The 27,120-nt window shown below is 47.0% G+C and overlaps 2 protein-coding genes across 24 annotated transcripts in view; one reads left to right on the forward strand and one right to left on the reverse strand.

Moving 5' to 3' along the window:
* FNBP1 (formin binding protein 1) overlaps positions 1-3,882 on the forward strand; it is a 385,839-nt gene extending 381,957 nt beyond the window's left edge. For 9 of the 23 annotated variants that reach the window (XM_079323982.1, XM_079323990.1, XM_079323995.1 and 6 more), the window contains one exon: positions 633-791. In XM_079323982.1, coding sequence (XP_079180108.1) covers positions 633-667 — 35 coding nt within the window. In that variant the 3' untranslated portion in view covers positions 668-791. Of the gene's footprint in view, positions 1-632; positions 1,921-2,826 lie in introns of those variants that run through there. The other 14 variants (XM_079323977.1, XM_079323978.1, XM_079323992.1 and 11 more) reach the window with 2 other exon arrangements.
* A 1,405-nt stretch (positions 3,883-5,287) lies between these two features.
* USP20 (ubiquitin specific peptidase 20) lies at positions 5,288-27,119 on the reverse strand. The gene is made up of 25 exons (XM_079323963.1): positions 26,958-27,119; positions 23,963-24,073; positions 23,542-23,595; positions 22,826-22,888; positions 22,569-22,682; positions 21,850-21,946; positions 21,589-21,658; positions 20,847-20,960; positions 19,748-19,826; positions 17,992-18,433; positions 16,980-17,117; positions 15,691-15,803; positions 15,100-15,272; positions 14,525-14,619; positions 14,050-14,083; positions 13,796-13,841; positions 13,345-13,525; positions 12,794-12,920; positions 12,540-12,709; positions 11,866-11,947; positions 11,478-11,586; positions 11,097-11,199; positions 10,812-10,883; positions 9,979-10,173; positions 5,288-6,200 (listed from the first exon to the last, which is right to left on the reverse strand). The coding sequence occupies exons 2-24, from the start codon at positions 24,041-24,043 to the stop codon at positions 10,013-10,015; spliced, it is 2,718 nt and encodes a 905-aa protein (XP_079180089.1). The 5' UTR covers positions 24,044-24,073; positions 26,958-27,119; the 3' UTR covers positions 5,288-6,200; positions 9,979-10,012.
* Position 27,120: the final 1 nt, after the last annotated feature.

A 27,120-nucleotide genomic window follows, 5' to 3' on the forward strand; every position in this document is an offset into this window, starting at 1 on the left:
AATTTTTCATAGAATGCAGCATAAAGGTTTAGAGGAAATGCTGCTGTGTTTAAAAGGTGAACTTTGTTGCAAGCTGCAAATTGATTTTCAAGGTATTGGTAGAAGTGACCTGATTCAATCCTTGAAATGGAAGCGATGACATTCCTGAAGATAATACTGTAAATACTAAAGCATTTCAATCTTTAGTAATCCTTTCCTCCTTTTGGAAAGGAGTTTGAGCAGCTGGCACCATGAAAGGCAGGAGGGCTGGAGCTCACAGCAGCCCCTGGGACTGTCCAGCCAGCAGAGCCAGTCCTGGCTCAGCTTTACCTGCCTGGCCAGGCTGTGACTGTGCCACGAGCCAGGGGCAGCTCAGTGCCCTGTGAGAAGCTGCTTTTGCACTCAGCTGGAGCCTGTGTTGGCAGGGCTCTGCTGCAGAACTGAGCTGAGCAGGACAGGTAAGTTGTGTGCTGCAGGTGCCTCTTGATCTTAGTCTTAGAGGAGCCAGGCTGGGTCTGTGCCCTGCCAGTCCCTGTGTGAGGGCTCCTGATGGCATTTACAGGGGTGCCTCTGCTCAGAGGCTGTTGGCAAACCCTGCCACAAAAAGAACAGTAATACCTATCTTGTTTTGCCTTTTTTTTTTTTTTTTCCAGATGTGCACAAACCACTTCAGAAAATCTCTGAGTAGGTTTGCATAGGCCTGTCCACCCTTTATTCTCCTGGTTTGCTGCTACGGTTGTTTTAAGAGCTCTATTTGAGAAGGTTTTCTTTAGAAGAGATGAATGTCCCATCTCCATCACTGAGAGACTTTGTTAGGCTCTGAAATGGCACTGCCCATGGAGGTGCTGCCTGTGTCCATGCAGTGCAAGCAGCTCTGCTGTCCTGAGCAGGACTGAGCTGCAGGCTCTGCTCCCACTGGGATCCCTGCAGGAAGCTGCTCTGTGCACAGCTGGGTCTAGCACCTTGCAGGGCTTCTCTCTCCCTGTGGGCTGTGGTGCTGAGAACTCTCACACACAGGAACTAGTTCTTTTCAGCTCGAGACTGACCAGCCTGTGTTACTGACTCTGGTACCTCATCATCTGCTTGGCAACAAAACTTTCACTGAGGGATGGTGTGAAATCGTGTGACACAAAAACCTGCGTGGAGTAACCAGCTCTGTACAAACCCTGCACTGCCCCCAGCAGAAATCCCACCTTCCCTTCCAGCAGAAACCTGGATGCTTGTTTGGGTGACATGCAGGAATAGAGGCTGGTTTGGGAGGTTAAACTTCTGGATTAAAACTATTTTGGAGCCTGGGCTGATGAGCATTTTGGCTCCTGTGGGTCTGTTCCCCCTCACCTCTGATGATATCAGTAATTCCTTCTGGGCAGCTCTGGCATCCCAGTGCTGCAGCTCTGCTCTTTGCTGTAACCATCCTGCAGAGCCTTGACTTATATAAATAAATAGGTAAAAGTTAACCATGCTGATGCACTTTTTATCTAGGATATATCTGATTATTTAATGCTTGCCAAATTATTTAGGAATTGGTAATTATAAACTGGACTGTGGCTTTTTAAAATCCTTTTGTTAAATACATGCCCTTAGTTCTCCCAGTATATAAAAAAAATTGTATATAACATAACTTAAAGACTAAAGTTACTTGAATTGTTTTTATCCTTTTATATGTGTATCAATATAAATGGTTTTATAGACTGTTCTGCTTAACCCAGCTGTTTTGGTAACTACTCAGTCCCTCTGATGTTGAGAAGTGTTTTTGGTTACTCAGCTGCCTGCACCTGGACATGCATAGGAACTGCTGTTGTGTGTTAAAGTTTGTTCAATCTGGCCAGTGTGGTTGTCTTGTTTCTATTCTTATTTTTTAAAGAATCATCATCTGTCAGGAATCTCTTTATAGCTTGATGTACCATGGTGTCTTCTTCTAATAAACATTATATTTTCTCATTCCTGTGAGGTTTTGGTTTTTGAGTTTTTTTTTTAATGACAGTAACTAGTAGATGGCAATAGTTAGTGGCAAAAAATGGTGGCATTTAACTTTCCTGAGGAACAGCAAATGGCTCAGAGCTGCTTCTCACTCTAAGCACAAATGCAATTCTTCTCAAGAAAAATATTTGGTTGTGGCTCTTTGAAAACTTCTTTGTGCTGTCATTTGGAAGGATTTGATGGAAGTGAGTGCAGAGGAGGTGAGAAAGTTCCCCTGGTCTCTCCAATGCAAAGGAAGTTTGGACTGATGCTGTATTCCCTTGGATACAGCAGTTTGGGCCAAATCATGTCCTGGATTGTAGCTTCACTTGGCCAAAGGAAAAACTTGTCCTGAGCCCCTAGTCTGTGGGAACAGGGATGGCCAGAGGAGGGGTTTGGAGCCTTGGGCTGGTTCACTGACCTGCACATTCCTGGCTTCCCCTGAGAAGGAAAGGCCTCTGCAGCCTGTGGTGGAAAGGAAAGCTCTGGATTCCTCTGCAAATTCTTTGATTTAATTTCCTGTTGTTGTTCAGTGTCACTGATGGTCTCTGGAGCTGTCACTGGAACAGATGCTGCTTTGCAGACAGAAAATGAAAAAGCTGTTTGTTTTCTCAGTGGCAGAAGCAGGTGCTGGCAGGGTCCTGCTCCTGTGCTTTGCTCCCAGAGCACAGCAGAGTCCCAGTGATGCTCATCCCAGGCTGGAGGGAAGGGCTGAGGGTGAAGGGCTGCTGTCTGAGTCAGGAGCTTTCCTAAGCCCTGTAACCCAGTAGATGCTTCATTGCTTTATTTCCTTTAACCTCCTGCAGGCAGAGCTGCTCTTAAGGGACCCCATTTCCCCCAGCCTCTTTCTAATCCAGTCTCTTTCTTTTTGTCTTTCTTATGTTTTAGATTCCTAAAGGTGTTTGTGCTGGTGCAAGAACCTCGGGGCGAGCTTGTCACAGAAGGAGAAACACAATGGTCTGTTTACCCTGCAGGCAGTTAAAATAACACACCCATGGAAAGCCAGACTCCCAGTCTTGTCTGGAGTTCCCACTTGAAAAATTCAGACCTAAATTCCATCCCAGTACCACTCAATGCTTGCTCTTTTCCATGGCATGCTACTTGTGGCTCAGATTTCCTTATCAGCCTCTCCCACTCTTCTGCCAGCCTGGCCCAGCCCCTCTGTCAAACATAACACACATTTTTCCCAGCCCAATCCCTCCCAGCTTCTGTCAGGGAGCTGCTGGCTGCCCTTGGATGCAGGAGGTAGCCAGAGAGTCCCAAGCATGTTCTGGTCTGTCTTCTGTCCCCTTGTCCCTCAGTCCATCTGGGTGCACACTCTGGTCCATCAGCATTTCACACGGTGCCTTTAGTGCTAAACCTGCAGCTCCTCTCAGCAGGGAATGGGGAAAGGAGGAGAAAACCTCCCCTGGGAACAGTGTCACAGCAGCTGGACTGGGCTCTCAGTTTGTCAATATTAAACCTGATCCACATGCATCATTCAACATTCTGCCTTCCCCAAAAGGTCACTAATACTTGTCAGCCTTTATTTCTCTTTTTTCAAATCCAGGCTGATTCCAGGTATTAAACCCCTCTGACCCTGCTGTTTCCTTCAAGCTCACGTATGTCCTTGTTTTCCTGCTTGTTCTCTCTGCCCCCTCCCGTGTCCCTGCTGTCCTCACACACACACAGACACACACAGACACAGACAGTGGCATTTTGGTTGGCAGCCCTTGCTGCTGCTCCCAGGCCTGTTTGGCTCTGGTTTCAGCCTGCATGCTCGCCCTGTTGCCTTGCCTGCGCCCACCTTCCTCAGGGTCACCTTATTTTGTGGCTCATGGTTTAATCTCTCTGCAGTTTTCTCTTTTGGTTGGTTTGTTTTTCAGCATTTCAGACCTGCCTTCTCTTTTTGCATGACCTCCTGTGCGTTCTCATCAGTTCATGTTGGAATAATGGAGTTTTTTTTAGATAAATAAAAGAGGAAAGAAAAAAAAAAAAAAAGAAACAGCACTGTTTCCTTCTTCCATCTTGTCGTGGACTGGACCTGGACCCAACAGCCAGACAGGAATTGTGACCACCCTGTTCTCACATGGTTGGTTTGAAGCAGAAGTAGGATAAGTGATTCTGCACTTTATCATGTCATACAGTGGTAAGAGAGCTACAATATCTTCAAAAATCACATGATCTGGACTTCAACTGCCTAATAAAGGGTCAATTTCCTCTCTAAACTTCTACAAACTTGTATATTCTCACTTGGTTTCCCTTTAATTGTTACCATTGTTTGGGTTTTACTGTCATGGTCATGTTTGAGCCCTGCAAGTTGCCACTTGATAGCTCCTGAGGGCCAAATCTCTTCATGGATCCACACCTCTTTTGTGGGAATCCACTGGCTCCAGTCCAACTCCAGCATGTTCTGTACAATCCCCACAAGTTGAGAAGTTTTTACATGGAAGCCACTATGGGCAGTGACCCCAAAATGAAACCTCAGGGTTTGTTTGCAGGCAGGTGAGTGTTGCTTTGCTGCCTGCTGGGCTGTCCTGCAGGGTCAGCATATCAAAACACATCCCAGAATCTCAGACTCTCCATGTTGGGGATGAAGTGATTTTTGTGCTGGGTTATGTGTGGTGTTCATAATTCTGTCCCTTTCTCTCCATTTAAGATGCCAACTTTTGTTTTTACAAATTCCCTTGGTGCTGCAGTTCATCCTGTAGCTGTTGTGTGATTGGTGCTTACGAGCTGCCAGCATGAACCAGCAGGAGGTTTGTGATTTAAACCCAACCCAAATGTGCTGAGCACAGGCAGCTCCAGTGCTGGGGCTGTTCTGTGCAGCACTGGAGGGTCAGAATCCATAAATCACTGCCTTAGCACTGCTGCTGCTGTGCTCACTGAGCTGTTCAGATCAAGAGCAGAGTGGGATCCCCATGCTTGGCACCTGTGGCTTTGTGGTCTCCACCTGCCAGGGGATCTAAAGGGTTGAACAATTAACAGGTGTGCAAAAATATCCTTACAATATTTTTAGCTGCAGTATTTTTATTCTCATGTTCAATGCACTGTTGAATCAGCAGCTAAGAATTCATTTTCACCTATTGTTGTGCCATCTATGTAAAAAATTAGATCAAAGTTTGCTTTTCTATATTTAATCTGGGTGGACAGTATATTATTGTCAGCCTCTGTGGAATATTGGAACAATTGCAATGTCTGTGTTTCTAAATTGTGCTGTAGAAGGAGCATTAGCTTTAGCTGACTGATTGATTGATTCCTGATTTAACAAGTTTTATTAAAAGACCATGTATGGAGTTTTTATAAACTTGGCAAGTAGTTCCCAAAAGTCTGGATCATAAAACTTATTTAAGAAATAGTGACAGTCATATCTCATAGTCTGCACACGTTTATTCTGCTGCCATTATTCAGGGTAATGAGTAATTTTTGTAGAATTTACCTTTGGCAAATGCTGAAGAACTAAATATGTGACTGGTTTATAAAAACTCTGCTTGGATTTACTAATCTTGCCCAGCAGCGTGGACTGTACATCCTATGAAATTTCATCATCCCCAGCAAAAGTCTCTAATGCCCTTTCTTAACACCTGTAAATAGAGAAAAAAAACATATTTACTGATACTCAAAGTTGTGTTTAATGCTGAGTATTTTTCAGAAGTTCATTTAGTTTGATGCATATTGTTCTTTGGGGTTTTTTTTTGTTTTGTTTTGTTTTCCTGCCTGAAATGTCAGAAGACCTAAAAGAAGCCAAATTCTATTTTAACATGATGATGTCGAGCACTTTTTTATTTGTATATGTGTGTGTATGTGTGTTTGAGCACTGATCTCGTGGCATCTCAGTGTTGTGATTTCATTGCCAATGTAAAAGGTTCTGGTGTTGCCCATTCATTTCTGGAGACAGAATTCAACCAAATAAAGTGCTTCCATTTGAAAGCGAATATTGACCTTGTAGCAATGAAACCAAGTCATCTGCATATTTAAATAAACATTTAATTCCAGAAATACTGTTTCACTGGGCCCTTTTGATCAGCAATTCAGGAAGAAAAATGGATTTTTTTTCTTTCCCCAACAGCAAAGTTGGTGCCTCTTTGCTGTGCTGAGCTGCAGCTCTCACTCTCCAGGAGCTGCTGCTTCCCACAGATGTGTCCAGTGGAGAGTGGGAATTTGAATTTGGCTGTGGCTGCTGCTTCAACCACAGAGAAATTCAGACTAAAACTCCCCAGAGCTGCTCTCTTACTCCTCATTATCATTCCTGACTCTGGGGTGGATTTGGGTTTTGCTTCCAACTGTAAAATGTACATGGAACAAGTGGATCAGCACATCCCAGTGTGGTGCTGTTCCTAGTTCTCTCTTCAGAAAAATGAGGACACATTTTCACTTGTGGTACCTGCTGGCTTTGGTTTTGGTTTTTATTTTATATTATTTCCTACTGGAATTTTCAGGAGTAATAATTTGGCTCTGTCCCACACAGCTGGGTCCCATCAGGTCACTTTGAGATTTGATTTTATCAAACTTTGACCTTTCCAGCTGGCTGGAGAATGAAGTGGTTTTGTTGTTTGTGGTTTTTTTTTTTTTTTAAATTTGGTCATGTGAGGAGAAAGAAAAAGGGGCTGTTGTGGCTGGAGTTGGTGCTGGGAAGGGCAGGTGCTTTGTGCTTTTTCAGTAGGAGCCTATGAGAACTGAAAACTGGGGAAAAGATTTAATCTCAAGAGAGAGTTGTACCATGGACTGCCTGGGGTGAGTGCTCTGGTTCAGCTGAAGTCTTGGCAGATGTTTTTGATGCTGACTGGTTTTATATCAAACTCAGGCTGTTGCAAGCCTGGTAAGGAATGGGTTTGGGCAGGGATGTGTCCAACACAGCCTTGCCTCCCTTCACCAAACAATCCAAAAACCAGGCACATCTCTGTAACTCTGGTGAGATGTGCAATTCCATTCTGGTGTGCAGGGTTGTGAATAATGTGTCTCCAGCTGAGGGAGAAGCCCCAGCTCTTGGTCCAGGTCACTGCAAAGAACCATCCAAGAGCCAAGATCTGCAGTTTTCCCACTAGTAGGTGACACCTAGTGGTCCTTTCATCTCACAAATAACCAAGAGAATATTTTTGTTTAATACAGTCAAGCTGCTGCATTTCTTCAACGGGGTTTCAGTTGTTCTTTGCCAGCACTAATTAACATCCCTGTCAGCTCAGGACAGAGCAGGGCTGTTTGTGACAGGCTGCTGGTCTTGGGCTTTGGGCAATGATGAATAGGAGGGGGTGTTCCTCTGGCTCTGACTTGGATTTATCTTTCACAGAATCAGCACTGCTGACTTGAAATAGAAACAGTGCAGCCAAAGGGGTGAGGGAGAGCTGGGGGTGTAGAGCTGAACAGAGAAAAGAAAATGAAATCAGGTTTTTGTCTGGAGTGTTTTTGTCACAGTTACAACAGAGCAATGGCACAGGAGCAGCACACAGGAACTCAACTGGAGAACTGAGGGGAGGGAGCAGAAATCTAATACTGAGCTTTGCTCCATCAGTCCCCACTGCATGCACAGCTCTTTCAGCTCCCCTTTTTTGCAATTGGCAAAGGGACCTGATAAAAAAGGGGGAAATGATTTGCAAAGAGCAAGAGATTAGAGTTCAGCACTGGCCCCCAGAGTGTCTGAGGAGTGCTCAGAAATGCCACAGGGCCTCCAGTGGAGCTGGAGGAAAGCAAGGCTGCAGCTGGATCTCAGATGAAATCAGGATGCTGAACTAACCCTTGAGTGCTTGGCCAGGCAGAGGGGAACCCAGAGCAGAGTCAGGCTTTGCCAGAGCAGCCCTGGAGCTGTTTGTCTGGACTCAGGTGAGAGATTTGTTATTAAGATCTGAGTTTGGACATTTGACTCCAAGCTGCTCAAGCATGTTCTGCATGTTCTTATTACCAAGCTCCAGCTGAGGTGAGGCTGCATCTCTCACTTGGGCAGGGAATTCCTGCTGCTCCAGCCCCTCAGGCTGCTTTAGAAGCTGAGTTAATTCCCAGTGGTGTTCCCTGGTGTGTTACCAAGGGAGGGCAATGCAGCAGCAGGGATATTTGGCCAAACAACAGGGACAGGAAACTCCTGTAGAATCCTGCAACAGCTCAATGAAACTGCAACTCCTTCCCTTGCAAGTTACCTCAGGATAATAATACTGTCAGTGAGTAGCACATCCAACCCCCCCAGGCTTTCTGAGGCACTCAGGTGAGATGGGGTTAATGAAAGGTGAAGGGAGGCCTGAGATCAGAGACTGAGGGCACAGGATGGTTTAGTGGCCTCAGGCTCCTCTTGCTGCTGCCCAGAAGGATCTGTCCCCACACAGCCTCTGAGCAGCAGGAAGTCTGGATTTTCTTCTATATTTAATTTTTTTTGTTTCCTTCCCCACCCTGTTCCCTGGAGCTGTCAGCCCCTCTCACCAGGCAAGACAGGCCTTGTTGAATGCACATGTATTTATTGTACCACTTTCAGCACAAGGTCTAACACTGAAGCACAGGAGTGTCATTACAGTCTGTACAGCACCCTCTGGAACACAGACAACACAAGGGGACAATGCAGCCCTGCAGCTCTGCAGCAGGTCCCAGGGCTGCTGCAGTGGGGGAGAAAGACAGCTTGGGACAATGAGAATCTCAACAGTGGCTCATTCTCTGACCTCCCCTAGGGGCTGGCTGGGTCTAAACAAGCATCCCATGAACAGGGTTGTAAAATTAACATGCTGAATCAATTATAGACAATTTTTAAAGTTGCTTTATGCAACAAACACTTGAACTACAAAAAAAAAAAAAAAAAAAAAAAAAAAAAAAGAAAAGAAAAAAAAGAGAAACATGAAGACCATCTTTTTCTCAAATTCTTCTATACCCCCTTCTATCTCTAAGTCAAGGAGCAGCCTTTCCCTCCTTCCCCCTTCTTCCCATTTTCTGGGAGGAGCTCAGGAGGTCCCAGCCCCATGCAGTGTCTGGCACTGTGGCATCACCCACACCATGAACACAGAGTTTGGCTCCTCAGGCCCTGGGAGGCAGCTCTGCCTCCATTCAACTGCACTCAGAGGCTTGCAAAGATTTCAACTCCTGCCTTGCTGCAAGATGAACAAAAAACAGAATAACCCTGCTGAGAAAAGTGGAGTTTGGCCTTTTTTGCTCTCATTCCTGTCTCTGCTGAATAGGTGGCAATAGATCTGGGAGCAAATTCATTAAATGAACCACTGTACACACAAAGGACATCTGGAATGACCTCAGCACACAGGTGGGGCTTGTTTGCAGAAAGAACTTGTTCCTAAAAAGCTGCTTCACTTCACCAGGCTGGGCCCTGCTCAGCCCCAGGTGCCCCCTCTGAAGGGGCTCTGTGGGAACAAAGGGGCCCCTCCTCAGCTTCAGCTCCTCACACAGGCTCATGGCAGGGTCAGTCTGAGGAAGACTTTGGGAAGGGAGACTTGCCTTCCAGCTTTGTCCAAAAATGTGCTGAACATAGGAGATCAGACAGAAGGAGAAAAGAAAATTGTGCAGGACCATGAAGAGGTGGGTTTGGGAGTGAAAGGAGAAGGGAATAGCTTCTTTCCAAATTTCTTAGTTGATTGCAACTGAATTTGCAAGAATTTTGAAAAGAGCAAAATTAGGAAGTTATGACAGCACCACCAGCACAAACCCACAGGGAGACCTTGTGGCTTTACTCAGACTCAAAAACAGGTTTCTCTGGTTGCAACACTGCCCTCTGGAAACATAAATAATCTCTCATTATCTTCACACATTTGAATTAAAAAGAGAAGTGCCAAAAGCAAAACCTGCAAAGGAGCAGAGCTCAGTGCACTGGGGACAAGCTGGGAGTGCTGGTTTGGTGTAAGCAAAGGGAGAGGGCTCAGTCAGGACAAGCCTGTGACTGTGGCTGCAGCCTCACAGCAGGTGAGGAGCAGAGCTCTGCCCAGTCTCTCCCAGCACCACCCCGTGCTCAGAGCCTCAGGAAAGGAGGAGGAGGGAGCCTGCCTGCCCCAGGAGTGCTGGGGGAGCTGCACACACCTGAGTCCCAGACAAGGGAGGTGCTGGACCCCTCAGGATTCCCAGCCTCCCTCCCCACAGAGGTACCTGTGCCAAGCCTGCCCTGCCCCAGCTGCACAGATCACACTGCACGTGTCTCTGCTTCAATCTTCTGCTCCCCATGAAGGTTTTCCAGCTCCTGCACCTGGGCCACGTTCTGTCTGATGGCAATCTCAGGGCCCCCTCCATACAGGGTGCTTAAATAAACCCAGGTCTCCTCAGAGATCTGCCCATAGTCAGCACCTGCAGGGACAACAGCAGGGAAAGGTCAGGGCACCACAGCACCAGGATTTCCCCTCCAAACACCTCCCCCCACAGGCCCATCCCAGGAGGAGACCCCAGTGGTCTCTCCCCAATCCCCTGCAGTGCCACCTCCTGCTGTCAGCACCAATGTCCACAAGCACCACCATCTACACACCTTTTAAACCTTTCCAGGAGTGGTGGCTCCACCACTGCCTGGGCAGCCTGTTCCAAACCCTGACAGCCCCTTCCACACAGAAATTTTTCCATATATCCAGTCTAAACCTTGCCAGGCACAACTTGGCTGTTTTAACTTTGGAAGCTGGACCACAACAGATGGTGAGTCAAGACCACATCAAAAGCAGCACAAGATCAAAGCTCCAGCACAAAGGGGAATGGTGGAAGGGGCCTGGGGAGCAGCAAGGCAGGAGCTGGGGCTCTGCACAACCAGTCACAGCAGCAATCTGGTGATGCAGGAGCTGCCTCTGGAGAACTGGCTCACTCAGGGCAGGGGCTGGGCAGAGATCTGCCATCCTCTGCAACACCATCTTGCTCTGTGACTTCATTGTGCACAGCCAGATCCTGTGGAACAGTCTCCTTTGCCTTTTAGGAGCACCACAGGCAGCAAGCACCAGCCTTACCCTGCTTGACTTGCACGTGGCCACCTGGTTTTGTGAGGGCAATCTTGGTGTTGTCAATTGGTCCAGGGGGTTCTGTAGGAGAACAAACATAAAAAAACCATCTGATGTCCTTGCTGCTTCCAGATTCAGATACTTTCCTAATTTCTTCTCAGGCAGTCCCATGGCTGGTGCTTGAACCCTGCCCAGCCTTGTCACCCCAGCCAGGGCAGGGCTCAGCCAGGACCCAGCACATGGACTCAGTTCCAGCCCTGCTGCCCCCCAGCAGACCCCCATGTCTGTCCTTACCGTTATCCTTGCCCTTGACAAAGGCCTCCCACTCCCGGAACCACTGCATGCTGATACAGTAGATGACACTTGGAGACTCCTCTGCCTGGAAAGCCTTGTTCAGCTGGGAGAGCAGCAACAGAGACACAGCCAGGACTTAGTCACTGCTGAGATCTTGGGGGGCTCCTTCCATTAACTGTAAGGCAGCCTTGCTATCTCCAGAAGAACCCCATGCAATTCCTTCCTCACAGCAGGCACAAGACAAGGACTTTGTGTCTGCACAGCATTGTCACACCCCAGCTGCCCCTGTGCACTGGGGATCCCCCAGGCCATGCAGATCACACTCTGGAAAGCAGGCAGGAGTTTTGGAGGTGCCCATCTCCCCCTGCTCCCCATGCCAACCTTGATGAAGGTGTCGATTTCGATCCTCCTGCGCTTGGCCAGCGCTTCGATCTCCACTTGGCAGATGGAGCACACGTACAGATGGTTCACAGCAGGGCCACCCCCAAACCTGCACAGGCAGAGGGGGGGCAATGGAGAACTGCACCAGACTGGAAATTCCCAGCCCTGCATCCCACAGACAGGGATTTTTATACTGCTCCAGACACTCCCAGGTGAGGGAGGTGCACAGATTTTTTTTTTTTTTGTGGCTACCTTTACTCAGCCACACTTTTGCTCTTCTGGCTCATCTCTGTCTGTCCTTTTGGGACAGGCACTGATACAGCTCATCCTGGCTTAGATCAGGACACTCTACAAATACTGGGAGAAAGAAAGGAATGGCCATATTCACCTGTTGTAGAGATATTCCCACACATTTTGGGGCAGAATCACAACCAGGTCATCAATGTAATGGTATTTATTAGGAGGGATCCCTGAGGAAGAAAGGCAAGTGGAAGAGTTAATCAGGGATCTCATTACTGCTATGTACAACAGATACAAATTAAAAGGCAGATTTTCCTTTCTGAGAACTCTGATCCCAGAATCTGCATCCTTTGCTAATGAAAGATGGTCATAAGTTAATCAATCCACAGCCCCAATTTCTAATCAAGTGCATCATTTCTTGTTTAGAAGAGGGATTTACAACTCTGAGTGCTCCCCAGCATGGCTGATGAAACAGCAGCAGAGTCAGATGTGGTACCAGCTCCCTTCTCCAAACAAACCCCAAGGGCCAGCCCTACTGACAGGGTAACATAGATAAACCCTGCCCTATCTGCTTTCTACAGGTTTGTTTCTAAACACAGAGAACTGAAAACTGTTGTTTCCCAGCACAAAACAACCCTCCAGGCCTCCAACCAGCAGCACAATGGGTAATTGTCTCATCCCTCCCTGAGCAGGCTGGAGTTTCTGCCAAAGAGGATCCCACTGTAGCTTTCCCATATCAGGACAGCAGCTGGAGCTTGTTCCTGCATTTGTTAATGCACCAGGAAGCATCAAAGGTGCTGCTCCCAGCTCCAGCAGCCTTACCTCCATGGGAGCACAGAAAGGTGTGGTTGGTGATGGGCCCAGGCTCAGCAAAGGTGTTGAATTTATTGAGCCACTCTCGAGAGATGTAGAACTGGAGCAAACTGTGCTCCTTCATGCTGGCCAGGGACACGACCTTCTGCCGCTCTCGCACAGCCTCCTCACTGCTCTTCCTGCAGCAGGCAAAGGAGAACTCCATCTGTGAAATGCATTTCCAGGTGCTCTGCAGCCAGGAAGGGGCTGAGGGCACAGCTCACCTGTAGAACAGCACATAGGCTTCTGCATTCTGCACCACAGTCTCGTGGACCTCGGTGACGTACTGGTCATCGAACTCGTACCACTGGCCATTGATCACGTTCTGGCAGTAGGCAATGTAGTGGCCACCTGGGACAGAAAGCACAGCACTGCTGGGATCTGCAGTGCAGACAGAAGGCAGGCCTGGGATAATGTCAGCAGCACAAACAGGATTAGCTGCTGGCACAGAACAGAGAGAGAGGCAAAAAAAAAAAAAAAAAAAGGATAATTCCTGTTCAGGCAAGCTTTGCTGGAGCAGCACAGCCTGGCACTGTCACCCTGATTTGCCTTCCTTGGAAAAGCCTCTCAGCAAGACTGAACAGTGGGAAAGGGTTTGAGCCAAGCCTGTGGGGAGGCTGAAAGAGCTGCAGGGGATCTGTCAGAAGCTGCTCAATTCATTTTCCAAAGGGCAGAGGCTGCTCAGGCTGAGAATGGAGGGGGTCTTATGCTGCCCTTCAGGCCAGCAGAGGGGCTGGCTGCTCCTGCCATGCTCCTCCTGCAGAGAAGGACTTACTGCCAGCAGTGCCATGGTGACAGATGACAGACAGGAGGTCGTAGGTGGTGATCTGGGACACACACTCCTTGGCCAGGAAAGGTCTCAGGTCCAGCCCCTCCAAGGGGAAGGAGACGTGGCTGTTGATCTTGAAGGAATACATCACCTCGTGCCGGAACCGCTTCAGGTGGATGCAAAGGATCTAAAAGATCAAGGACAGAGGACACCAAGAGGCAGTTTTGCCATGGGAGCTCTGGGAGCACAGCACATCTCTGTGTGTCTGATCTTTGCAGTTCTTTGCCTGTTTCTTGTGAATCCTGCTGGCTCATCAGCTTAGACTGAGAAAGTCTCTTCTGAGCTCAATACAAGACTTTGCCACCAAAAAACCTGCTGGTTTTATTCTACCTCTGGCCTCCTGATCTCCTCAGTGGCTGCTAGAAGAGAATTAGGAAACAATGGTGCTTTTACCCACCTCTGGGAGCCGGAGGACTTTGCAGTACTTTACTCCATTCCGTAGCCTGGGGGAGGAAAAGAAATGAGCTGTGAGGACTCTACAGCAAAGGCACAGCTGGGTCTTGCTCACTTTGGAATCCAAGACAAATCCTGAATTCCAGCAGAATTGTCCAGGCAGAGGACACAGCAAAATATCTGGCAGCAGTACACAGAAATAAAAATCCAGAAATAAAACTCCAGACATGCAGCACAATACAGATAATGCCAACTTACTTCTTACACCGCTCACAGCTGTACATGTTGTCCCCTGTAGAGAGAAGAGAGGCATTAGGCAGCTGCTCAGGGCACACAAGGCTGACACAGCTACCTCTGCAGACAGTGCAGAGAAAGCAGATTAAGAGCCTTTTGGGCAGGCCAGGGTAAGAGATCAAAACTCCTCTCAATAAGTATAGGCAAGAAATGGATGCAGCCAATTAGCAGGAATGATGAGAAAGTGAAAAAACTTTCACACAGCACTCAACCCAACCAACAGCTCTGCCTGCTCCTCTCTGAGGACACTCTCACCCAGATTTCCCACCCCTGAGCAGGTAGAAAAGTTCCCTCCTGTTCAGAGATGCTGAGCTGCCAACTTTTGGCACTGCCAGTCTCTAATGACACACCAAGGCAGGATTTCTAGGAGATTTAATCTGCCTTCAAAATGCATATGGGATGCTCCTCCATGCTGTCAGACACCACAGAAAAAACTCACCCTTTAACTCATCTGCTGCAAAAAAGGCAGCAAGGCAATCCTCCAGAGTCACCACGGGACCCCAAAACCAGCTAGGGATACAGGACACCACAAACCTGCAGAGGAGAAGGGATTAAGAGTTATAAATATAATAGCTGTGCACATAAAAATAAATAAATTACTCTGGCACACAAAAGCCCAAGTGGATGATAAATTTCCTTCTAGCTGTAGGTCCTAAGCTCATCCCACATTCCAGAGGAGCAGAGAAAGCACAATTGCTCTCAGTTGATGTTTCTACTCAAACTGGAAATTATTTGGAGAACTACATCAGGAATTAATTTGCTCTGGAAAGCAAGTCTGAGGCAGCAGTGAGGGGTGATCAGCTGCACAGGAGTTCTCAAGGTGTGTGAGAGATCTAGAGGAGCAGTAACAACTGGTCCACATGAAAAGGCTCAAAGCCCTGTGAGGAACCACATACTGTCCTCCAAGGAATGGCTCCAATTGACATCCCAATGCAAACACCACTGGTCAGGGACAGCTGCCTTGCAGCACTGCAGGGCTAATCCCAGAGAACAGGTCCTGCAAAGGGAACACACCTCCGGATATACTCCATGATGAAAGCAATCCAGCCTTGGGAGGCATAGTTGTCCCCACATGCCCCTGTCTTGGCTGGCACGTTTTGGTAGATGGCAGAGTGCAGCTTGGCCAAGTCCTCTTTCCCTGGGATTGGGAGTGACAGGTCCTGGAATGTCTCCACTGTTGTAGAAACCTGGAAATATCCAAGAGGAAGATGTGTGTGTAATGGAACTGGCACCTGACCTTCATCACCTTTTATCACTGCTTGGATTTAGCCTAGGCTAGAAACCTGAACTGGCAGCAGGAGCAACTCCCTGTGGATAATTATTCTCCCCTGCTGTCAGCACTGACTTCTGTCATGGGTTTTGTAGCACTGGACTCAGTTTTCTAATGTGAATGTGATACTGCTGGGTCACCCCAGTACCATGGATCAGCACACACAGAAACACATCTTGGCATGGCAGCTTCTCACACCTCCCCTGCCATCACCTATCGCCACATCAGCAGGTGCTGCATCCCACAGGGTTTGGGAAGGGCAGCACCATTCCCTAGGAGGAGATCTGCAAGCACAGAGCCTGTGCTGGGTGGCTGGGAGGGCCCAGGACACTCACTCTGTCACAGGTGAGGCACTGCACCAGGCTGAGGATGGAGCCGTCGAAGATGTCGGAAATCACGCTGCGGTAACGGAGCTCCTTCTTCTTCTTCCCAGAAGCCTGCATCTGGGCTGGAGAACAAGGGATGGCCTCTCAGTCTCACATCTCCACAGTCACACAGCCACATAAGAACACTGGACAAGCATTGTCCTGATGTTCAGACCCCATTCCAGGGACATGGTGAGGCAAGTTGTGAAGAGACATGGAGGGTTCTGCTGCTGTGTGTGGTACAAGGGAGAGGCAGCAACTGAACCAACACCAGCCAGCTCTCAGGAGGCAGAAACTGTTGTACTGGAACTCCTGCTTCCAGCCTTTTACATGTTTAGAAGTCCAGCCCTGCCACAGACAGTCCCTGGTTTTCTGAGGCCTTGTGACATTTTGCTTCAAGCTTTGCATTTCACTTCCTCTCACCTGCCTCTGTACTTTGTCCTTTTTTTTCTCCCCTCTGACATTTACCACGTGTTCCCCAAGTGTCTTGCACTGGAGAGGACTCTCCACAGCAGGGACTGGCCAAATGCAAGGTTTTGTTCAACAACAAACCCTGTCCCACACACACGTGCAGGCAGACAGAGTGGTTTTCATGCAGCCAGAACATCTGCAGCTGTGCTGACCTCAGCCAAGGGGCTGAAGAAAGAATGTCCTCATGGAGCAGCTGGAGGGACAGTGGCACAAGCACAAGCCATTGTGTTTGCAGACTATGAAGTGTTGAGGGATTTTCATTTGCAATTTGCTCTGGGATGAAGGGAGCAGTTTGATAACAACACAAGCCAGGCTCCATTCTGCAGCCTGACTGCAGGGACATCTGCAGCCCTAATTCCATTCCTGTGAGCCCAAGATGTCCAACAGGCAGGAAGCTCTGCCAGTAACAGCATCTTACAGTTCTCTGCCCACATGCCATGAAATTCAAGTCTGGCAGACAAATGTTTATGTATCCACACACCCCTAAAGGGACAGAGCTTGTGCCTAAGTTCCAGAACCATTTTATTAATGACAAACACAGCACATAGATGCAGACATGGATCATTTCAGGCTCCATTACAACAACACACTAGAACATTACTGTGCCCAGAGCTTGACTTTGTCTGCAAATTTACTGCATTTTTTGCCAGATACTATTTTAGAACACGCTGATGTCTAGGGGAACCAGCACATCTTACACCTGTTAATCAAGAATTGTGATAAGTTCCTTCTCTCCCCTCCTCTACATGCTCCCCCTTTTGCCCCTCAGCAATCCCCTTTTGCACTACCTTTCTTGAGTATGTAGGAAGGTCCAAGCCTGGCAGGACTGGAGCGGGGAGGGCTGCTGGAGAGCTTGGAGTGCATTTCATGGTGGACTGGGCTGCAAGGGCGCGAGGAGCAGCGCACATAGGCATCATTGTCAGGTTCTGGTTGGGAAAATGGGGAGGGAAAAGGGCACTGGTGAAAACCCTAGTTATGAAAGGCAGCTCCACTGCAATCTGTGTCAGCCTAGCTCTGTGCTCCAGCACAGAATCTTCCCCAAAGGTGCATTTCAGGGTCCATTAACTGTCCTGCCTGCACAGGCTGGCAGACACAGCTCCCTCAGTCATGGGTGAGAGTGCACAGGGAGCTGTATCTAACAGCTAATAATTACATACTAAAAAACACCAAAAAACAACCTGCCATTTTTTCACACTTATGACTAATTAGTTTTTGCAGCTTGCTCCTGTAGCCCTTAACCACACAGACAGCACTGCTGCCTTCAGTGCCAGCTGGCAGAGTAAGGCTCTTACATAAAGAAGCGTTGAAAGATCGGATATGTTCAGCTTGAGGTGACTCCACACTGCTGCTCTTTTCTTTTCCCTGAGACACAGAAGTGCTCAAACTGTGCCTCTCCCTTTTCTCTCCCCAAGTCCACAGTCCAACATTAGCAAATACCTTCTGCCATGTCTTTTGCACAGCTAACATTTCCTCAGGCCAGCGTATCAAATAAAGAGACATACACATACCAAACCTTTTTTCTTAAAAGGCATCAATACAGTGTTTGCAGGCTTGGCAGAGGCAGCTCTCACTGCTGTGCCTTTACTCAGCTCACAGCCTGGTTAAGCACCTCTCTGGCTCACCAAGTACACTTCTTTACAGAAGCAACTGTGCATAAAGGCAGAGACTGGGGAAAACCTCAGATGCAAAATCTTTTGAACCAAAAAGAAGGAACAATCACATTATGTGTCAGCCACTGCACTGCAGTGCACACACTGCACACATCCTTCTGGAAATATCCTGACTGGAGGAGGGGTATACCTGGTGTCCTACATGGGCTGGCAGGACAGGGAGCTGGCAGCATCTCAGGTGAGGCTCTGCCATCGACTGGCATCATTGTGGTGTCAACATCTGCATCCTCATCCACCTGCTCCGAGTTGCTGCGCCGATGGCCGCAGGAGAACTTTCTGTCCTTCATCCTCTCCTTCTCTGAGATCCCTCTCCCAGCTTCATCCTGGATCAGCAGCTCTGTCTCTGCCAGGGAGCTGCTGCCCATGCTCCCTGAGGTGCGACTCTGGCTCTCTCCTTCTCCCCTGTCACTGCTGGAGTCACAGGAGAGGAACTCGTCCTCGGAAGGGCTTCGGTCGCCCTCCCGCTTGTCCTCCTGGTCACTGGTGTCCACATCCCTCGACTCTGCAACAACTGGTTCCTTCAGCTCTTCATGGAGCTGATCCATCAGGCAGCGCAGGAACTCCTGGGTGTCCTGGAAACCAAGATTCCATGTCAGTATCCTGCCAGAAAAGGGGCAGTGAGAGGGGAAAAAGAGGAGGTGGCTCCACTCAAAGCTGATTCCAGGAGTGCCCACAAAGGTGAGCCTGCTCTGCAGCACACAGAGCCAGCTAAAACAGGCCATGCACCAAAGGCCTGTCTGTTACAGAAATGCTTCAACTCCTAAATAATTAAAGGCCCAATTTTTAAAAAATCTGAGTATCTTCAGCTGAAAGACTTTGAAAAGCCTGAGAACAGAGAACAGCTGCAGAAGGTAGGGGGCTTGCCACAGACAATAGGGAAAAAGCAAGGAGAAACCTGATGAAAACAGCAGGCCCTGGAGAACAGACTCCTACCCACAAACACATCTTAGGAACACTGACTTCTGCTCATGGCAAGCCACCTCTTAGAGAAGGCAGATTAAAATCTTTAATAAACAGGGAGAGGAACCAGAAACCCAAAGCTGTACAGTCTAGGTGCAAACTCTTAAATTCATAATACATGGTAAAAGAGTTGATACACTGGCTTCAAAGGAGCTGCTGGAAAGCAAGCTGGTATTTTGACAACTGCAGAAAGTTAATTACAACATTTCAGTTGTTTCATGAAGTTTGGCTTTTAGCCTGCCCTGCCTACCTTTCAAATTTATCTCTTCAGATCAGAGTTTTCCAATCCAACGTATTCACATCAAAGACAAATATAGAAGTTCTTTCATTAATCATTATTTTTATTCTTTGTTTTGATTTCTTGTCACTATCAGAGTTTTGATGCACTGTCACTTCTCTAGTAAATTTTCCAATCATAGTTCATTGCTTCCTTTTTTTTTTATAAAGAACAAACAGAAGAGCTACACTGATAAAGACTTCAAAGGGAAATAAAAGGAATACTACCTTTAAATAAGACTTATTTCTGCTGTAATTCCCCAGAAAAGATTATAGAACATTAATGACTTTTTAGTGCAGATTTATCCAGGTTCCTCAGCTCTGACATGAGCAAATAATACCAAACTCTTACAGAGCAGATATCAATAGATCTCAAAGCTGTTTATAAAGGATTTGACCACCATAATTTCAGAGGTGAGCACACTGACACAAGAAAATGAACTAATTTGGTACCAACAAGCCAGAGGCAAGCCTGGAAAAGACTCCAGGTCTCCCAGATCCCACCCAGGTGCTGCATCAGATCACTGATATTGATAGAGAAGGCCATGACCCCTGAGCTCTAGCTGTTCTTTCTGAACACAAGCACCATCACTGCCAGAATGAAATTCCCACATTTTTGGAACAATGGCATGGGTTTTTTCAGGCCCCACCTGCTGTGCATAGCCTCGGAACATGGGGTTGACAAGCTTGATTCCATGGGATAGACTGCTGGGAACTACATAACTCGGGCTGGTCAGACATGGAAAAAGAAAAAAGGAAAAAGAAAAAGTCAGTTTGCTTATCAGGCCTGGAGCCAGTTTGTCTAACAGGCCATAACAGAGGGTGTGGTGTGCAGTTAAGATAATTATGCATCTTCAAAGCCTGGGCAGAGATTTCTGCATGAGCTGGGTGACAAACACACCAGGAGATAGAAAACACCTTGCAGTCATTTCAGTCTGTCATTCCAGAGACCCTTCCCCAAAACACATTTCACTTACAGCTCTGTCACACTTTTGAGTGTGGAAAATGATTCTTTCCAGAGCAGAGTCTAGCAATTAGTTACTCTGTTTGATTTTCCAGCACCATGCCTGTCTCAAAATCTGGGCAGGCTGATCACTTAGTAAATGAGGTAAATCCAACCAATGGTAAAATGACATGATATTGCTTCAAAGCCTGCAGCCTACTCCTTCACAGTTCACCTTGCTCCATATCTTACTTATTCCTTGTTAATAATGAACTTGAGGCAAACATGCAATGCCATTCCTGTTTTAATGGGGTTTAATTTATTGCACAGAGCAAACATCTTCAGATTTAAACAGAACTACATAATTTTGCACTGGTCTAGAATTTGAACTAATAGCAAACATTTCCCAAAATGTTACCTGCATTTTTCACTCTATTCAATAAAAATCTCTGAATTACTTTTTCCATCCAAATCATCGATTTCTCAAAGTGCTGGCCACTGAAGTCTATGTAAAATACTTGGATATATTCCCAAGTATTCCCTTACTCCATAATTTTTTCTTCACTGCTAACAGGAGAACTGTATTTAATATCAAGAATGAATTCTTTTCACTGCCATCAATGTGCCAATTTCCTCACCAGCAGCAGGACATGGGATCTCCTGGATCCTCACATCCCCATCCATGCAGGGGGTGAAATCACTGCCTCAGACAATTGCCCCTGAGGTTCAGATTTCCTCTCTGCTGCTGCCAGACCTCAGAACTAGCACACCTCTGAAACCTGGTCACACCAGGGGTCACCACGCACCGTTTCTTGTGCCAAACCTCAGACACCAACTTCTGGTAACTCTTGCACAGGGCAGGTTTCTTATCTGTACGGACCAGACCACCACATTCCAGGAAAAACTGTGTGAGAGGTGGGCTGCAAGAGAAGGAAAAAGAATTCAGCCCACAGAAATTTCTCCTCTGCTCCTATTTATTTATCAAAACTTCATGCAGGCTTTACCAAAAACATGATTTGAAAGCAAGGGAAGAAGTGATTCCAGATGCAGATGAGACTCCTCACTTGGATCAAGTGAAAAAGACTGATCTGCACCTGCTCTCAGGACAGAAAAGATCCTGGAATTAGTTTTCAGCAGGATGACTAGAGAATATTTTAGGATATAGTTTATTATGGCATCAGTGAGGAGAAGACATAGACGTGACAGGGCTTTCTCTGGGATAAATAATTTCTGTTGCAACAGAAATGATTAAGTTTTATTTCAAGCATTTATTTAAACACAAGTCTTGTACATAGCCACGAGCTGGCTGGCCCCTTAATTTCCTGCTGCAACACTTCTGTTGCCCTTATAAAAAACCACCAATTTTCTGTCCCCAGTCTGGCTAATCTCCCTTTGCAAGACTCATGAAGGTTTCAGATCAAAGGTGATACTTTTGGTATTTAGTGAAGTCAGCTAAGACTCCCCACAGCAAGAGAAATAATATTGAAATTTACAGTATTTAATACTGAAATATATACAGCATTTAATACTGAAAGCCCTAATGCCTACCAGTTTGACAGAGCCTGAAGTGCTGCATTCATGTAGCAGGAGTTCCCAAGATTTTTCATTCCAGTAAGGCCTAAAGCACAAACAAGAGAGGGATGAATCACTTTCCAGATGTGCTGCTTTCTATATTCCTCCCCAAGGAGAGGGAATCCAGCCCTTTCTAGGCAGTTTCCACATTCTGCTGCCAGGAACCCTCTCAGTGCAGGTCCTACAGACTGCAGAGTTGGCTCTGCCAGCTCTTTTATCAACTCAATGCAAAGTTACCTCTTGGTTTCAGATCATCATCCTCTGATTCAGACTCGCCTTCATCAGCCACTGCAATTGGAACAGCTTTCAGAGGGTGAGCAGGCAAAGGAGAATCCTAGATGAAAGACAGAGAAATAAATATCAGTCACAGACCTGCTTTGAAAGATGAGCTGTGAGAGATATTATCTTGCATATAAATCAAGCCAGCCTTCAAGAAAAGCAGGAGAAGAAAGAACAGGTTGCACTGTCTATCCTTCTCACTGAGGGAGCAGGGAATGGAAATAGTTCCATCACTGCTTCCAGTACACATGATAAGAAATATCAGGAATGAGCAGCAGTGTCACAAGTACACGGTGTTTCTGGTCTGACAGCTGAAATTTCCATGGACCACGCATTGGAAATGAAAATGGGACAGACAGGTTCTTCTCACCTGCAGATATCCCATTGGAAAGGTTAAATTTTAATGTCAGAATGGATATTTAAATCACAGAATCACAGCATCATGGAATGGTTTGGGTTGGAAGGGACTGCAAAGGTCATCTAGTTCCCACCCCTAAGCCATCTGTCTTTTTGCTGGGAGATCAACAGGGCTAGAGGTCCTCTGGCTACAGGCAGCCACTTTCAGTAAAAGTCTCCCTGCCCCAGCAAACACTGCACCGTGGCAGAAATCACTTGGCAAAACTTGCAGCAGGCTAACAACACCTTTCCAAGCACTGGGGCCCGTGTGACAGACCCACCTGGGCGGGGAGGCTGGCGGGGGGCGGGCGCTGCTCCAGGAACACCTCCTTCTCACAGGCATAGCACCACACCCGCAGCGTCGTCAGGTTCACCGTCAGGTTGTGCTTCTTGGCCTGCAAATTCAAAATGAGACTGCACAGCTCCTCGGGCAGCTGGCTTGAGCAGGAGGACAGGACTGGCAGAATATGGAACAGGGACAATGCAGCTCTGTTTAAACTGTTCCAGTTTAAATGTGGGGGGGCAGAGAAAAGCTCACCTGTGCATGAAGTGTGCTGTGGTCAGCAAAGGATTCCCCACAACCAACATAAGGACAACCAATCTAGAGAGGAGAAAGAGCCAAAGAACAATGAGCACATCGAGTTAGATTCTAGAAAACAGTCTGTAACTCCAGTCCCAGCAGCAGCAGCAACAACTTCAGAATTATCTTGCCAGTTTTCTAACCTGTGTTTTATTCAGGGCCCAGAACAAGATGGGAATTTAGAATTTATGGAAATTTAGAAGTGATTTAAGAAAGAAAATACGGGACCAGGTTTACACCCAGGCAAAGTCTCTGTTCCAAGGCCATTGCTCCATCTGAGCAGTCCCAAGCCTGGGCATCCCAGTGTAAAAATAAACAGTCCCTGCCTGCCTGCATGTCCCATGGCATTCCCTCCTCACTCCCAGGGTGTCACCCTGCAGCCCCTCCACAGGTGCCAGCAGAGGCAACCCCCAGACAACAACCAACACCGGGGAATTTATTCATTTCCACTGGGAAAAGCAAGGACAACCCCCTACAAGGTGTGAACTGTTACACCTTGTCAGATTGTGACAGTGTTACCCTTTCACCTAGAGAGTCTCCCCCTTGGAATCTATTAAAAAGCAGGGTATAGTCCTACTGTGAACCCTTCTTTGCTCCCCACTATTTTTTTTCCAGTGTAAATGTTATTCAAGTGAAGTCCCATGACATCATGCACACAAATAAGCCATTTTTACCTGAAGACAAGCCCAGAGGTTTGGTCCCACAGCTCCACAAGACTGGCAAGTTCCCTGCACATTCATGATAAAAGAAGGTTTGTTTGCTTGGTTGGTTTTTAAGCAACCAAATCCTTGAAGAGTGAGAAACTTCTCCATAAAATAGCCCAACCATCAGCTCATAGTATTTCATTCCTTAACACCACACTTCCAATCAAACACACAATTGCACCACTTCAGCTAAGTGACACATTCAAGCAAGATAAAATGACAATGAGAAATTTGTGGGGTGACAAGGGGTGATTTTATGGGACATGTGGGTAGATCAATGGGGGAAGGAGGGTTTCTCTCTGGAGATAAGCAGCATTTTCTTCAAAAAGCAAACATGCAAATCCATGCACAACAGCTAAAAGGGAAAGGACCGAGAGCCACAACCCTGTACCTTGGATTTGAGCAGCAGATCATCCCTGGTCACTTCTCCTATGGAATCCAGGTGAGGACAGATGTCCCTTGTATCCCCCATTTTCACCAACACTCATGGGAGGAGGGTTTCCTAGGACAACAAAGGATGGTTCCTTTCACTACATGTCAGATTTGCTCTCGTGATTGTAAGAAGATACCTGGGCATGTTTTGTATATTAGAGTTCCATATCTATCTTTAAGGTTCAGAGACTGAAACAAATGTAAACCTGGAGCCCCACAGGCTGCCCCACTGCTGAGTGGCTGCATTGAATTATTGCAGAGAAGGAGCAAAGCCATGGGGAGGAGAGAGAAACTAATAAAGCTAATAATCCATATCATGGAATGTGCTGTCAGAAATGCTGGGCACACAGGCACAGCTTCAGCTGCAAAGATACAAATCTAATTAGCTCATTTGCAGGAAACTCTGATGAAAAGTGAAAGATGCTGCAGCCTATGACACCAGTACTTAGCCTGTGGTGTCTGTGAGCTTCATCCACCCAACTGTGCTGATCTGAATCTAACATTTCATTGTTACCTTACTTCACCAAACATTAAAAATATGATTAGTTCTAAATGAAGCTGGCCAAGAGGGAAATAGACTTAAATGAACTGTAACACTGATAAGCAGGCTTCATTCTCTGAGGAATTTACCATTTCATGGGTAGATTTTTAACAGTATGAGCCAAAGTATAACTCAAAGTCTGTAGAAAACATAACAACACACTGTCCCACCCAGCTTGTACATCCAAGCACCACAAGAACACAAGATGATTTCATAGCTTATGAACACAATAAACACTTTTATGTTGGTCCATAGATATGTAAAAACCTTTAAACATGTCTCAGTAATATGCAGCTATAAAAAAAAAAAAAAAAGAGTTTATGTCTCTTAAGCACAGTTTAAATAACCTTGCTCATGGCTGTTAAAAAAAAATAGAAAAGAAGATAAGTGGTATTAATAGCACAGACAAGGATTCAAAATAGCTGGCTGGAAATGAAGCAGATGTGAAGAGCCCACATCATTGCAACAAAGAAGTGGAAAAATCTGATGAACTTGATGTTAATGACTCCAGCAGCAGCATGGCTGCTACACTCTGCTTTTTTCACATTTTGAAGACATTTGAAACAATTCCCAGTGTTATCTGGTCTGAATCACTGACAGTAAGGAGAAAAGGAAAATAAAATATAAACTAGTAGGCCATATCAGCAACACTTATCTCGGGAGTGGAAAAGCTTGCCTAGCACCTTGTCTTGGCAGAAGATAAACCTCAAAGAGAATTTTATGTTTTCCCAGGACTCTTGAGAACTGAACAACTGATGGGAGGAGCAAAGGGAGAAGAAATCATATGTGCATGGTAGAAAACACCACAGGGATGCTGACCTGGATCTCAGTAACTTATGAAGAGATTTTCAGAGGTTACAGAGCAATTTCAAGCAGCTTCACAAGAAGGAACATGGCACCTTGTAACACATTGATTTAAAAGACAAATTACAAGAGCACAGTAGCTTTGACTAACACATAAAACTGGGACATTTCAGGCTCTGAGTTCCTTCACCAAAACAGATCTCTTTCCCCAAATGCATCAGCTGGTGCAATTAAAAAAAAGTATCAATGCTACATTTGCTATTTCACCATGATGGGTTTCTTATCTCTCTCTCCCAGATGTCCCCTAGAAAAATCTAATGAACAAATTACTGTTTTAAAATTAATTCCAGATTTTGAAGCACAATTTGTTAAACTGAGTCTTCTGGATGTGGATGGTTTCAATGCATTCTGTGGGACCACCCCTCTCCACAAAATTAAAACCATGTCTTTAGACTTTCCAGCACAGAGGTGCTGATCTTCCCTTTCAGAACAACACAGGGAAACCTCATTTTTGCCTCTCAGCCCTGACCACACACACCAGAAAAAGGCTCATGATTGTTCAGAAGGAAATATTCAACTTCTGCCTTCCCAAGATTCTGCCCTAAGAACTACAGATAGCACACACAGCTCTAACTCTGCTCAGAAAACCAGGAATTTCAGAAAAGCACTGCCAGAGAGCTGAACTGTGCTTGTAAAAATGTACTGTGTATGATGGGAAAAGAAATTACCCTAAAACAAGTCCTTCAGCTTGTCTTTGTCGAGCACCACCGAGGGAGACAGAACACGAGCATGTCAGAACAATTCCTCTGCAACTGCAACCTACTTTCAGTGGCTTCAGCTGCTGCCAAACCCAGCCACTCTGCCTTCTACAGGAACACATTTCTAGGTTTTCGTTGGTTGTTTTTCCTAAAACAACTGTGTGTTTTTGTATCAAAGCTAGAGCCAGCTGTCAAGAGTTTCACATCCAGGCAGGCTGAGATTCTTCAGTGCAACTGCACAAATAAAAGAAATCTTTGCACTTCTCATCCACAAAACAACTACCAGGTCGGGTCTTGCATAACCTACCAAGAGAAAGAAGTATCTGCAGTTGTGCTCCGAGACATTTTATACTTGAGATACTGAAGAAAGAAATATTTACTGAACGGCCCTACGGACACGGCAGAAGCAGAAAGCAGGTGTTCCCGGCAAGCAGCTGCATCAGTTATGGGAAAACCAGGAGGTTTATACGAAACACGCAAAGGAGAGCAGGTCGGAACGCTGATTTATTTATTCTGGGAGGTCACACAACGACTCACCGAGAGATTTAGCTTTCAGGCAAAAAACACCTGAGGGAAACCCCCCTTGCCTGCTATGTCGCTCCTCAAGCACAGCAGACCCCCAAAATACAAGTCCTCTCCTGAGAGGGGCTCCAGCTGCCGCACACGAGCGAGCCTGAATAGAAGCAGCCCAAAGCCGCAAGGTCCCGTACCGGGGTCGGCACCGGGTGCAGAGCCGTCCCAGTGCCGGGGCACGGCCGGAGCCCCGCGGCTGCTGCATCATCCCCGGCGCGGCCCGGCCGCCCTCCCTCCGCACGGCCCCGGCCCCGGCCCCGCCCGCGGCGCTCGCTCACCTGCGGGATGCCCGGGCCGCCGCCGCCGCCCCAGGCCGGGCCGCCGGGAAGGGCCGCGGGCCCGAGCAGCGCGGGGGAAGCGGCGGAGCAGCGGCCGGTGCCGCGCAGGCCGGGGAGGAGCGGCAGCGGCAGCGGGGGCCGGGCCCGGCGGGGCGGGGCGGGA

Source organism: Erithacus rubecula (assembly GCF_903797595.1).
Source record: "Erithacus rubecula genome assembly, chromosome: 21".
Classification (NCBI taxonomy): Eukaryota; Metazoa; Chordata; class Aves; order Passeriformes; family Muscicapidae; genus Erithacus; species Erithacus rubecula.